At 36.2% G+C, this 13,956-nt stretch overlaps 2 protein-coding genes across 5 annotated transcripts; one reads left to right on the forward strand and one right to left on the reverse strand.

The window, feature by feature from the left end:
* The first annotated feature begins 4,021 nt into the window (after nucleotides 1-4,021).
* Nucleotides 4,022-10,617, forward strand: LOC127810363 (uncharacterized). 4 transcript variants are annotated; one of them, XM_052349798.1, is made up of 6 exons: nucleotides 4,022-4,430; nucleotides 7,564-7,623; nucleotides 7,894-8,060; nucleotides 8,453-8,752; nucleotides 8,927-9,190; nucleotides 9,961-10,617. In XM_052349798.1, the coding sequence occupies exons 1-6, from the start codon at nucleotides 4,055-4,057 to the stop codon at nucleotides 10,336-10,338; spliced, it is 1,545 nt and encodes a 514-aa protein (XP_052205758.1). In that variant the 5' UTR covers nucleotides 4,022-4,054; the 3' UTR covers nucleotides 10,339-10,617. The 4 variants fall into 4 exon arrangements, with proteins under 4 accessions (XP_052205758.1, XP_052205759.1, XP_052205761.1 ...); XM_052349800.1 differs by having other exon boundaries at nucleotides 4,308-4,430; nucleotides 7,868-8,060; XM_052349799.1 differs by lacking the exon at nucleotides 7,564-7,623.
* A 639-nt stretch (nucleotides 10,618-11,256) lies between these two features.
* Nucleotides 11,257-12,069, reverse strand: LOC127810364 (uncharacterized). Its single transcript, XM_052349802.1, has one exon. It carries the CDS (start codon nucleotides 11,948-11,950, stop codon nucleotides 11,693-11,695), a length of 258 nt encoding a protein of 85 aa, XP_052205762.1. The 5' UTR covers nucleotides 11,951-12,069; the 3' UTR covers nucleotides 11,257-11,692.
* Nucleotides 12,070-13,956: the final 1,887 nt, after the last annotated feature.

The raw sequence follows: 13,956 nt of genomic DNA on the forward strand, positions 1-13,956 counted from the left end.
TTTTTTCTTTCAAAACATCCTGCAAATTTTGATTCGATAAATGCAGATGTATTTGAGATAAGGCTTTACGATCATTTCGCTGTTTTTCTTCAATACTCCACAATTGTGGCATTTTTATAAAGCTCAAAAGTGTATCATCTAAATCCATATGTGCCAAAATTATATGCATATTAACTTGCCACAGCGAAAATATGTTATTCCGGTCTAACAGAGGAATATCGTACTTCAACAAAAGCCATTAAATATCACAAAATAATATTGAATAATTTAAATAATAAACCCAACTGAAAAACGGATCAAAAATACCAAATCTAGGCAAAAACAAATTTTGAAATTAGGCTAATGATCTATAGAATCTAGATGTGAGCTTGACTAGATTTGAAATGGGTTGTAGCTGGGAGGATCGGATATAAACCAGATTTGGGCAAGATCTGGGTGAAGCTTGGAATAACTGTTAATGGCAGAAACTTAAAGCTTCTTCAATGGAAGAAGCTTGAAGATGGTAAGGTTGGGAGGTTTGCCGACAACAACAACAATAGATCGTAAGGCGGACAGTTAAGAAGAAAAGACCGACAATTGCAAAAAAGGTCTGTCGAAGAGAGGTCGTCGATTGACCGTGAGACGATGACAAACAAATCAAAGGCAATGACAGCAGCAACCTCTAGCAGTGGAGTTGATGGCGAGGGAGTCAAAGATGTCAGTTGGAGGCGAAACGGTTCGAACAGAGGCCTAATCTAAGGGTGAAGGATAAACAGCCAAATAGAAAGAAAAACGCTGAAGCGTTCGCGATACAAGAAGATTCGAACGGGGGTGATGGTTGTGGGGTTGACAGTAGTGGGCACAATTGACGATGGTAGCAGGCTCAGTCGACTGCGGTAGCAAGCTCAGTCGACAGCGACAACAATGATGATGGCGGTAGCTAGGGCTGGGTAACTCGAAACCTAGCTTGAAGAAGAAGATGATGCTGAAAATCAAATCAATAGCTAAGATCTGTAAATAGTGATGGTTTGATCCAACAGCTTTGATACCAGTTTGTAAAGAAATTGGATCTAAAATAAACTAACAATCAAACCAATCAACCATACACGAACGCATAATTTAATGTGAAAAACCCAAATAAAAAAAAAAAACACAGGTAGAAAGAACAAAATATCACTGACTAAATATTGGTAATACAAAAGTAATATTGACATACACACTCTGTGTTTGATTTCATGTGATCTGGATACTTATTTATAGACCTAAAATTATCTATGGATGAACATAGAAAATCATATCCTAATTAGAAGATGATGCATGAAGATATTCTTCAAGATGAGATAAATCTCACATAAAATCGAATTTGACAACATCATAATTACAGTTAAATTCAAAATCATAATCACGATCAAATCATAAAACCCAATTACAGATAAATAAGGATTTTGAATCATAATTATCATAGTATGTTTCCACAATGTGCTAATACCCACATAGGTAAGCACGTTTACATAGAGTTAGCAAATGGAAAATATTAATTTATTTTTTATAAAATTATGTTATTATAAATATATATTTATAAAAATTAAAAAGTATTTTTAATTATCTCTAAAATCTTACAATTTTATGATCCAATTTTATGGACCGTCTTTCGATCCTACTTAAAATCCCAATTTTAACAATCTTGCTCGGGAGTGAAGGGGATCATCCTTCTCAGTTGGTCCTCTCTTCTACTAGCATGGGGTTCTTCTGCTTTAACACTTGCTCGATTGTTTTTTTCATATCAATTGCCTTTTGCAAGTTGAAAATAGTGTGATTATCAGCCTCCAACTCTTTTTTGGGTTGATTTTTTTAAATGAGACACCTACGTTCTTACTTGCGACCACCTCACGGTACCTATCCTTACTCAAGGGTGCGACCTTAGCTTCATGTTAGCCTTTGTCTGTATTAGCTTGGGACACCTACATTTTTACTCGTGACCACCTCACGGTACCTATCCTTACTCAGGGGTACGATCTTAGCTTCATATTAGCCTTTGTCTGCACTAGCCCCTTCTACTCTGATAACCCTCTCTCTTTGTCAAACTTGGTTAGGGAGGTGTCCTAGATGCCTATCTCTCAATGGGTCTTTGAGAGGGGTGGATCCTCTTGTTAGCCCGCTTAAGAACCCCCTCGCAAGGTCTCCCACTCGTCTTGTGTGTTAGGTTATTTGCCTATTTCTTACATAGTTTTGTAGAGTTATCGGTAGTGGGGCATAAGGCAAGACACTTTGCAAGAAGACTGTTATCTCTTAGAGAGGCCTAGTGCTCTCCTCATGCTGTTTTCATAAGGCTTTATACTCACTTAGTGGGACAGTCTGCATAGCAATTCGAAAAGTTTTAGGAGCCCCCGCTAGGAGAGTCTTTTGGTGGATTCATGGGACTATTAACGTCATATCTTTCTTTGCTCTGCTTGTTCCCAATTGCTTTGTGATCTTGTTCGAACCATTCTAAAGGTTGGTTTAGCAAGTCTTTGACGTATTTGGCTTTTCAATTGAGTTCTCACAAACGACGCCAATTATTTTTGTATGAACACAACAATGTATTTATTGTTGGGGAAAGTCATCTCCAAGCTCCAAGGACTCAACAAAAGAGAAACTATCAGAGGGCAAATGCGTTTCTTGTGCAAACACTCCAGTGTCAAAGTCAAATTCCCAAACGAAGTTACAAAACTCTTAGTATGGCCAAAATGTCTTATCTAGAAAAATTAGCACTCAAATATTTGTAGTTGAGTTAAAGAGGTAGTGATAGTAGTTTCTGATTTCTCAAGATTGACATTAATCTTGTTGATCATAATTTTGTCACACTATGGAGGTATGTTTGTACATCTTTACTGTAGAAAGTGCCATACGGGTAGGTTTTCAAGAGACCCTAAAGACTCTTTCGGAGACCTTGGTCCTTTTTTGAGGAAGGGTTTTATCTCTTTCTGTTAGAATCTTTCGAGAGAATCTATCACGAATACTTTATTTGAATGGGTCTCTTGAAGCCATTTCCCATGCAAGGCTTTCCCCTTTGTTAGTGTGCTTATTTATTGGGTTTGGCCTTCATGGGCCTCGTTAATGGGCATATGCGTGCATCAACCAAAAATATTAAGAAACTAATCGTGTATTAATTTTGTAATAAATATTAAATTTATTAATTTTATATTTGAATTTTTAATTTTGTATTAATTCTACAATTTAAATAATTAATACTATTTTGATTTATTAATTATTAATTTATCTTCTCATGTTTAATACACATTGATTTTTAAATTTTCTTTCCATTTTTCAAATTGACCATGCATATTTTATTGATACAAAATTAAAAATTTAAATGTAAAATTGATAAGTTGTAAGAGTTTATTATAAAGATATATTATATTATTAGATCTTCAACTTTACACTTCATAACAAATTAGTAATGAATTTTTCCTATAACTACTAAACTATGATCTTTATTAAAATTTAACGCCTCTTTTGATTTTTATCAAATTATATTAATAAAAACTAAGATGCATAAATTAATATAAATCTTAAAATCACATATGAGGTGATATAGTGATAAAAATTAAAATACAATAATTAATTTATTATGAATTACAAAGATGTCCATACAATTAATAGATGCACCTAAATTAACCATTTTATCTTATTTTTAAACTCCATTTTTTTTTTGTTTCCTCTTTCTACGTACTTGTTCCTATCTCCTCTTTCTATCTTGGAAGGAATCATATTTCGATTTACTTGAATTCCTTTCTCCTTATTATAAAATGTGTTTAAGTAAATGGTACAAACTATAAGAATAGTTTATTTTATTATAACATTAAGAACCATTTAACTTATTATAATATTGAAATTAAATATAAGATTTAGTATATTATTAAAACTTTATTATGAAATTAAAATTAAATACGAAATTTGACACGTTATTAAAAAAATTAATAATTAAACAGAAAGAAAAGTTTGATACTTTTTTTTTTTTTTAAATAATTTACCTTTTTGTGATGTAAATTTAATTCAAGACCAGACTCCACCACCGACGCCAAAGGCCAATGAAATGATGATGACGATGAGCTCAAGCTCCGCCAAGATGATGTCAATCGCGGCGAGAGACCTCTACTTGGCGGCCTCAACCGCAGCCTCTCTCGCCCACTTCCGCCCCTTGACCTGCTCCTCCGCCGCCGCCGTGCCGTCGCGACTGGTGCCACAACCACCGGACCTCATCGGGTGGGTCAGGAGGGAAGGGGGTTTCGTGCACCAGGCGGTGAGGATTGGTCAGGTCGAGCCCTACGGCTTCGGATTGATCGCCGCTGAAGAAATCCCAAAAGGGTCAGACCTAGTTTCCCTGCCTCATCACCTTCCCTTGCAGTTTGAATCGGATAGGGGAGATGCTACTCATTCTGTCCTGCTCAACTTAGCCCGTCAAGTTCCTGGTATGAGTTTCCACTTTCCACTATATTGCAATTCAAATTATCAAGATTTACAGCTTACTTGAGGTTTTCTATTGGCTGCATTGTCAGTAGGGAGCTGTTAGGTTAGTTCAATGCTTATACATGTCTTGATTTTCTGATAGGTTACTGGGTTTTCTGCATCTTCTCTATCTGGGAATTGGGTTTGAGCCTGTAAATTCATTTTTAGTATTTCAGGTTCCTTTTTTTTTTTTTTTTTTTTAATCCAAAACAACCCCTTTGGTTGGTCAAAAATGTGTTTATATTGCTATTGCAGATGTGTTAAAAAAGAAAAAAGTATATGACCTAAAATACTAGAAGTAAACTGCAAGTGGTCTGTAAAAATGGCCCGAACCACATGAGTCTGGCGGAATTTGCCCTTATGCTTACTTGGGCAAAGTGGTTAATGGGTTTCTATATAATCTCTATGCAAGAATTCTTCAAGTTTGTTTCCTCTGTTGCACATGTATATGTTGTTCCACAGTTTGGTTTGCCGTTATAATTCATAATCCCCATAATTTGAATGATTTTCTTTCATTTTATTGCATAAATATTGAGTTTTGGAGATGAATTTAATAGTGGGTATTCTGCATTGTTGTTATCCTAGAAATGTTCTAATAAAGTTTTGGAAAACAGTTCTTTCTGTGGACTATGGAGATATTTGGTAGAATGGTTCATTAGTCATCATGTTTGGTTTATACATTTTTTCACTAAGAGTTTGGTTTATTGAGCAGCTGTCTTTCAGTTTCTATGTTTTATTTGATGCACTTCCTTTTATTATTATTATTATTGTTATTATTATATTTGTACTTAGAGCTCTTGTGATAACAATTCATTCATCAGCTTTCTCAGCTTTCTATGTTGAGATAAATTATTTCCAGGGGGTCGAAGATATATAGTTTTGACCAAATGAACAATATTTGTGGATTGAACCCAATAGTCTTCCAGTTCTTCTGGCTGGACCAGTTGGATTGTAAAAATCCTTGTCCTTCACCCCTCAAATTCCATGTATCATGACCACTTGACCCTTCAGCTTTAGGCTGTTGTTTGTCATACCACGTCAAGTTTCATTCTACGCAAGTACCAATAACAAATGTTGTAGCCACAAACAAAAAAGACTATTGGCATATCAAACTTCAAGGTTTTGAGTATATTCCAGTGTCCAGACCTGTTCTTGAGTTGTTCTCTGGTTCAAGAGTTGTGGTATTCAAGAGTTACATGGTAGTGTATGCGTCATATATGTATACTTGAGGAGCCTTGTGTTATGAAGTTGAGAACTATCACAAAGCTTTGTTAGATTCATCCTGAGTTTTAGCAAAATGATTTAGCTGGGATGGAAATGTTAGCACAGATGAAATGGGATCAATAGGCTCAAGTTTGAGATGATAGTGGTAACAAGTAATGAAGGTGAAATATGAGAAAATAGGGGGCTGTTTAGTTGTGGAAAATAATTTCAAGTTTTCTATCTCTAATTTTCTACAAAATCTCTACTTTTCATTTTCTATGGCAAATTTGAAAATCATGTTCAAATGTTAGAAGTACTGATACAGAAAACAATTTCCAATCTAAAAAATTGAAACATATGTTCAAAAAGGATAGAGAGATCTGGAAAACCTGTGTTAGAGAATAAGGAGGAGATGATTTTGGAAAAATTTTGTGTAGAACCACATTTTTCAAATCTCCAAATTAGTAAGGAAAATTTAGAAAATTCATTTTAGGGGCTTTCCAAGTTTAATGCAATTTTAAGAACTGCATTTTCCAAATTTCCATTTTCTTTTTGGAAAATTTTTGTATTTGAACAAGTTTTCTAGTTTTCCATTTTCTGTGGAGTAATTGTATGGAAAACATGAGCTGTTGTGGAGTTTTCCACAACTAAACAGCCCCTAGGTGTCCCAGTTGGGAAGAGTCCTACATTGGGGGTAGTAAGGTAGAGAAAACTAACTTGGATAATATAATAGAATAAGACATTTTATATGCATGTTAATTTAAAATTAGTGCCCTTGATACAACAGTTGTTAGAATATAATAATGTTGACTCAATAATAGTTTGGATATGTTTTAGGTGAGTTAATTATTCAATTTCATTGAAGAATACTGTCAAGATCTTGGGTGTGTACTTATACAAGAGAGTAGTCGTTGTAGTAGATTAGTTCTCAAGGGAATAACAGTTAGCAGTTATTTTTGTTGTAACTGAAAAACTGTATAAGGAGTAGCTATAGATATGAGATAGCAGAAAGTAGTTGAAGTTGTTTCAACTACAATCATTACAGTTATCGTAGTTGGTAACAAACCATTGCAACTGTTATAAACTGTTAGTAGAATCAGTTATAAATGTAACCAATTAATTGCTGAGGAGAGCCATATATAAGGCTATACCATCTTGTACTGAGAGATTATCAATCAAGACTTGAATTCAGTTTCTCATTTCTCTTTTAATTCTCTCTATTTTCTCCCTAATTTCTCTCTGTTTTCTCTTTCCCTCTCTAATTTCTACATTATGTTCTTCATCAAACCCTAAGTCAGGACAGGATCCTGAAAAATACCACATCTATATACTTGGAAAAAGAGAAAAGAACGTCCATAATTAGTAACAATAAAATGGTGTTGTATAATTGTTAAGGTGACTTATAACACTATGGCAAAGATACTAAGGTAAGGCTGAAAGTGCAATAAAAAGGAGGTCTAACTCTGGTGAACCAGAACTAAAAGTGTCCACAATAAAACACTGTTTGATGGAGCTGAAATTATGCCTGTGCAGCTACAGCTGACAATTTGAAGACTTAGTAAATGATTCCCTTCTATCCTTATTCTCTTTTGGCATAACAATTGTTGCTTTTTCAGCACTTCGTTACTTAGGGCTTGCTGTGAAAAGAGCCCAGAAGAAAAGCAACATGTGCTTTTCATTATTGGATTAAGACATGGTGAGACTACAAGATAATTACCATAGATTAAAAGGATGGAAGGTAAAAATTGAAGAGGTTGGAGAGTGAAAAGAATGAGAATATCGATAGTTTTTCCTTCAATTTAGTTTTCTCTCTGGACTTTGTTTTAATACAGCGGTGGCTTTAGTATAATCATGATTCATGAAAATGCCTCATGTCCTGTTTTCTTGAAGCAGAGGACAGAAAGGGTTCAATCATCAGTATGAAGTTATGGATGCTTTGTGCTCACATAGTAGGTATTCCAGGCTTCCTTATTCTGATGAATGTCTTGAAACTACCTGCAGTGAAACCCTCAATAATTGATAACGGGGATATGTGTTGTCATCACTATAATGTGATAACGGGGATATTTGGGTCTTTTCTCATGCCAAAAATTTCATATCAATTCCTGTTTTTGTGGTACTATTTAGGTTTTCTTTTTCTCATTAGGCCAGTAACTCTAGTTGCCATAAATTAGACTAGATTGTTTTGAATATAAAGGGTAAACTGGATGGAGCATTTGGCAGAGGAGCTGTGGGCTATGCGATTGGGTTTGAAGCTGCTGCAAGAAAGAGCAAAGACAGGTTCCTTCTGGTGGCCCTATATCAGTAACCTTCCAGAAACCTACAGTGTCCCCATTTTCTTTCCTGGAGAGGATATAAAGAACTTGCAGTATGCTCCTGTTCTTTATCAGGTACTTTACGCTTTCCAGCTTAAGGCTGAGATTTCTTACTGAACTGGACTACCTTAGATCAAATCATGCTTGAGTGTAGCAGAAAAGGAAAATTAGCCAACTGAAGCAAATGTTGAAACAGTGAAATTAGTCTTTGGTAAGCCAGCAGGAGAAACTTCATTCAGGTGTCTCCTTAAAGCTCTGTGAGCTCACCAACTTCTGGGTTCAGATCCTGGCGCCCAGTTGCCTGGGTTTCTTTGAATGGTCCAGCCAAATCACATAAGCCTTTGAGCCAAAAGTAGGTCTAGGAAGTTGTTTATTTAAAAAAAAAAAAAAAAGTCAGTTTCCAAATTACCACTCATTTTTTCAATCATTTGATGCTAAAATTTGAAGACATCTTTTTCTTGTAACAGGTAAACAAAAGATGCCGCTTTCTCCTTGAATTTGAAAAGGAAGTCAAACAAGCACTTGAAAATTTGAAACCAGGTGACCATCCTTTTGGAGGCCAAGACGTGGATTCATCTTCACTTGGATGGGCAATGTCAGCTGTCTCTTCAAGGGCATTCCTCTTGCATGGCAAAGAACTTCCAGATGGGAACCATGCCAATATACCCATGATGCTTCCGCTAATTGATATGTGCAATCACAGTTTCATTCCAAATGCTGAGATTGTACAGGGAAAGAACACTGGGAACACAGAGATGCTAGTAAAGGCAAGTTTTTCAAACCCCCCTTCTGTGTGCCTCTATGAGATAATAGAGTTCTTATTTGGACAAACATGGAAATCTTTCCAGCTTCTTTACTGGACATGTTCTTGGGTCTTTTTCTTCTACTGCTACTTGTGCAAGTTATAACATCAATCTGATTTGTTTACTTTATTTCAACAGGTTGTGGCAGGAACACAGATCAAACAATACGAACCTTTAGTACTTAACTATGGTTGTTTGAATAATGATCTTTTCCTTTTAGATTATGGTTTTGTCATACCCTCAAATCCTTATGACTCTATTGAACTCAAGTATGATGGAGCACTTCTGGATGCTGCAAGCCTGGCTGCTGGGATTTCATCCCCTAACTTCTCTGCACCAGCTCCATGGCAGCATCATATATTGTCCCAGCTAAATTTAGATCAAGAAGGTCCTCTTCACAAGGTTTTCTGACTTCTCTTAATCTATATTCCCTTTTCATTTCTCTGTTGATAGATAATGGTATTTACCCAGTCATGCATTTAAGATATTCTAAAAAGCGAGCTACCTTCTTCTGTGCAGCTTCTTAATCTCAAAATCCATAAAAACAATAATAATAACTCCGGTTAAGTTGAATTTTGAGTTGCAACTTTGAGGAGCTTTATGAATTATGAGCTTTGCGTAATGACTTTCATCTTTTTCAGCATTTCATGCTCTGTAACTGTAAGCCCATCTATTAACAACAGAAGTACAAAGAATTCTGCCTCCAGGTTGAGGACTAAACTAGCACAAGATGTTGACAGTGTGTGAGAGATATCTTACTAATTTCAAAAAGTTTCCAGTCCTTAAGAAAGTATCCAAATTGACACAAATCTCCTACACTGCCATGATTCTTGGCCCTTCCACATACTTTTACTGTGATTGGCTGCCACTTCTTTCATTTAGCATTCCTTGCAAGGAAAACCCTGGTGATTTATGGATTGTGCAAAAAGTTGCCAACATTTAAAAATGACTTGTTTCCTGTCATTATTTTCTTGAACACTAAAAGATGCAAAGCTTTGAGCGGGTATACTGGTCAAAGTTTGCTGCCACCTTCTGTAATTGGAGTTGGAGGTGCTTTAATGTTAGATTAATCACCTAAATCTATAAAGACGGCTGCTTTAATGAAATGTTTTTCCTTAAAATTCAGAACTACAGCATTGAATTAACTAATTTCCCTTTTTTTTCATCGAAAGGTGAGCTTAGGTGGTCCAGAATTAGTAGATGGCCGCTTGTTGGCAGCTTTGAGAGTACTCCTTGCAGATGACGTGGAAACAGTAGAAAAGCATGAATTGTGTGCACTCAAGTCATTATCAGTGGAAGCACCTCTTGGAATATCAAATGAAGTTGCTGCTTTGCGCACTGTTATTGCTTTGTGTGTAATTGCACTTGGTCACTTCCCCACCAAGATAATGGAAGATGAATCCCTATTGAAACAGAAGGTTCCTGATTCAACCGAACTAGCCATCCAATTCAGAATACAAAAGAAGTCAGTGATTGTAGATGTGATGCGATATGTCACAAGAAGGGTGAAGTTGCTCTTGTCGAAGGAATCAGTGAGCACCCAAGGTTAAGCTCAAGTTCAGAACACACGGCCGGCGTTCCTAGCTGGCTCTGTCCTTCCAGTGTATGGTTCTTCTCTGATCTACACTGTTTTTTACTTGATACCGTTAGTTATTTTCTTGCTGCAATATATTTTCTAGCAATTAATTGTAGAAAAGTACATTTCATGTGATCTCTAGTAACTTTTTTGAACTACTTTTTTGCCCATTTCTGTTAAGCTCAAGTTCAGTTTTGTTCTCTTATACAGTTAAATTCGTAGTTCATTGTTTTCTTGGAATTATTGAATATCAGTCTGCTGACTCTGCTCTGCTTTTGCTATGTTGTGGCCGGTTCGCATGATGTCACAAAGACACAAGTAATCCCTTTGTGATTATCGGAAACAAGAACCAAGTGCATATGACAAGTTTTAGTTTCTTAAATCTGTCTGGAAATATGCCTTGCAGAAGATATTACTATGGGTAGAAATGAATGGCCATATAGAATTGATGTAGCTGAGCCCAATTAGTGGGATTAATGCTTCCTATCTTATCATTGTTATTGTTGAAGTTTGTGTCGGAATGAAAAGCCCTGAATCATGGACTTTCTATATGGAAAAGGTAAAAATATGGGTTCCTTCATGTGATTTCTAAATAATGGTTATAGAAGTTGATGTTGATTTGGTGGGAACCAGACCATGGTTACCACTAGAAAATTACTGCGTATGTTATAATCATGAATCCATACCATGAAACCCAATCTTTTCATATTATTCTCGAAGATATTGGTTGATGTTCATATGCCTGACAAATAGAATTACAGAAAAATTCTTCCCGACATATGTAATACTGTTCATTTGCCCGGAAAATATAAAAATAGAAAACATTTTTTTTTTCCTGACAGTAAATTGAAATGGTTAGTATAAATGAGATTACAACACATTGTGTAGTGAATTAAGGATGGCAAAGTGATGGGGATGCAGATGTTGAATGTTTCAATATACAATAGAATAGGTCTAAGATAGGTCTATGAACTTTTGCAGAATTCTAAGTATTCACAAAAAAAAAAAGAAATAAAACAGAATACAGATCCTGACTTTGAACCACACGTAGGGTGAGAAAAATTCCCTCTTTGCAAAATTGAAAACCAGGAAAGAGATGATGTTGCAGACTCAAATCTATCAAAAGCAAAAAGGCTACAAATAGAAGTTCCTTGACCAGGAAGTTCTCAGCATCTTCTACATCAAGATATGTACATCTGAGATAAGAAAAACCAAGAAGACATATGTAGGGGAAACATGAATCCTATCTGTAATTCTATATGGATGCCGCGGCCCTGAGTCCCGTCCCGTCTTTTATATATATATATATATAAAGGTATTATCATCTTCTATGAGCCGCCTACTGAGATGGGTCTCTCACCTAATCCCAGAGGCGAGCGCGAGCGCTGCCGCTGCCGCTTCTGCTGCTGCTGCGTGATCTCGCGAAGAGCGAGTCTTATCTCCGACTGCTGCAGCGCCAGGTGCCCGATCTTCTCCATTTCTTGCTTGATCTTGATCACCTGGCTGTGAATTGCCACGCCCAGATACCTGTCTTCGTTGTTCTGGTTCCTGTTGCTGCCGTTGCTACTGCTCTTCTTCTGCTCCATCTCTGTCTGGCTTTTGGCTTCGGCTTCTGGGAGAATTATTCTTCTTCCTGCTCACGCCTTCCGCACCTAACACTAGCTAGAGAGAGCTCGTTCTTCTGAGGAGTTTCAAGTCCATGGGGAGGCGTACATATATATATGTGAAGGGTGGTGTTGAAGGGTGCCCACTCTTCTACTCTGCCAGAAATACCCTTGTGCTTGATGAGAACCACGGAGTTGCCCTTGGGGATTGGAGTAATTTCTGGAATATACTTGGGTGTAAAGAAGGGGTGGAGATTTGCTTCCTTGCGTGGTTGATTGATCCTTCAGATACCCCCATGTGCTTTTTTTTGCATATATTTTCATATTACTGTTAAGAGACTAAGATGGATGCGGGATGATACAAGATACGACGAAATTTAAAAAAAATATATATATATAGATATATATTCTTGATAAGGTCTGAGCAACTCTTATTCAAAATAATAATATATGCAAAATATATAATTAAAAAAGTGATTTAGGGTTTATTGAAAATGACCAATAGGGGGAGAAGAGTTTGATAGAATAGAGCAAATTACTGTTGTAATTTCACACTCGTTGGATACCGATTGGACAACACAGATATACCCAATGGCTGGAATATTGTTTTGTTTCTGTGGTGAGGTGAGGTGAGGTGAGGTCAAAGGATTGAAGCAGCCGGCAATTGTCAAAGTGGATGGGTTTGGATGGCCATCCCACCCACCGCGTTCACATTGCTGCTGGATTCCTTGTTCTGACTGACTGGTTTCTGGGTCAACTTTGCAACAGTGCTATGCTATATATTCTTATCTAATTTGCCACTGCTTCCAAAATGTTGTCTTCATTAACATATTTTATCCTTATTTAATGCATATATATATGTTTCTCTTAAATCGTTAATTATTATTATTATTATTATTATACAATATAAGTTGGGATTTTTAATAACTGCTGCTCATTGGTTGAAGTCGACGAATAGTTATAATCTTTAATTGCTTGTATAAATTTCTTCAATAAAATTCATAAATTTAATAAAGAATACAGAATACTTCTGAGAAAGCTGATCTTTTAAACCCTCCTCACGTCAATTGCAAGTCTAGTTGTAATTTCACGACTCATAAGTCTATCATAGTTACCTTGAAATTGGCGAAGCAGTCAATTCTGGTCACCCTTGTGTGCCACAACCCTCCACAAGTTAGGATCGGACTGGTTCTTATCAACCAAGTTTGATCATTTTTTATTTTTAGCTCTTCACTTTCATATCCCACGATTGATTCTTAGCACCCCCCCCCCCCCCCCCCACAACGCTAATTACAAGTTTTAATCTTAGGAGTGAGTTGGATTATCTGAATTTTAATTTTTTTTTAATTATATATTATGTAAGACTATTATATTTCATCTATTAAGATTATCTTAATCGTGTTTTATTTATTTAATTTCAAAACTCATTTTTCTTGCGGAATGAAACTATTGAGAATCAATTGAATATTGAAATTGAAACAAACAGTTTGAAGGCGATTTCAATTCAACCCAATGTCTTCAAGTCGTGCTCAAATTCTTCCCTTCCGCGTCCCTTCCGAAGCCATAAACGGAGGGCAGTCCTGTGATTTTAATCAATTATAGGGGGTGTTAATGTTGGAACGTGAGGTGGACGGGATGGCGGCGGTGACGTCTCCCTAACTAACCATAACTGGTAGGTTCTTACGGTTAAGTTTGTTGGTTGGGTTGGGTTGGGTTGGGCGTCGGCTCGGCGCCGGCCAAAATCTTTTGCGTGAAGCTTCGGAAAAGATCAACAAAAAAAATAAAAAAAATCGCCACGTGGCGTACTCTGACTGATCCCCCAAATATTGGTTAACGTTGGCATCACAATATTTAATCTTTACTATATTAGGAATACTTCTAATTTGGTCCACCAATTGTCCATTTTTATTTTTATTTTTTTCTAAACGATGGGAAAACTCGATCATCAAATATACAGTATTTTTTTTTTTATTTATGAAAAGTTAAGG

Source organism: Diospyros lotus, chromosome 9, assembly GCF_014633365.1.
Source record: "Diospyros lotus cultivar Yz01 chromosome 9, ASM1463336v1, whole genome shotgun sequence".
In the NCBI taxonomy this organism is placed as follows: Eukaryota; Viridiplantae; Streptophyta; class Magnoliopsida; order Ericales; family Ebenaceae; genus Diospyros; species Diospyros lotus.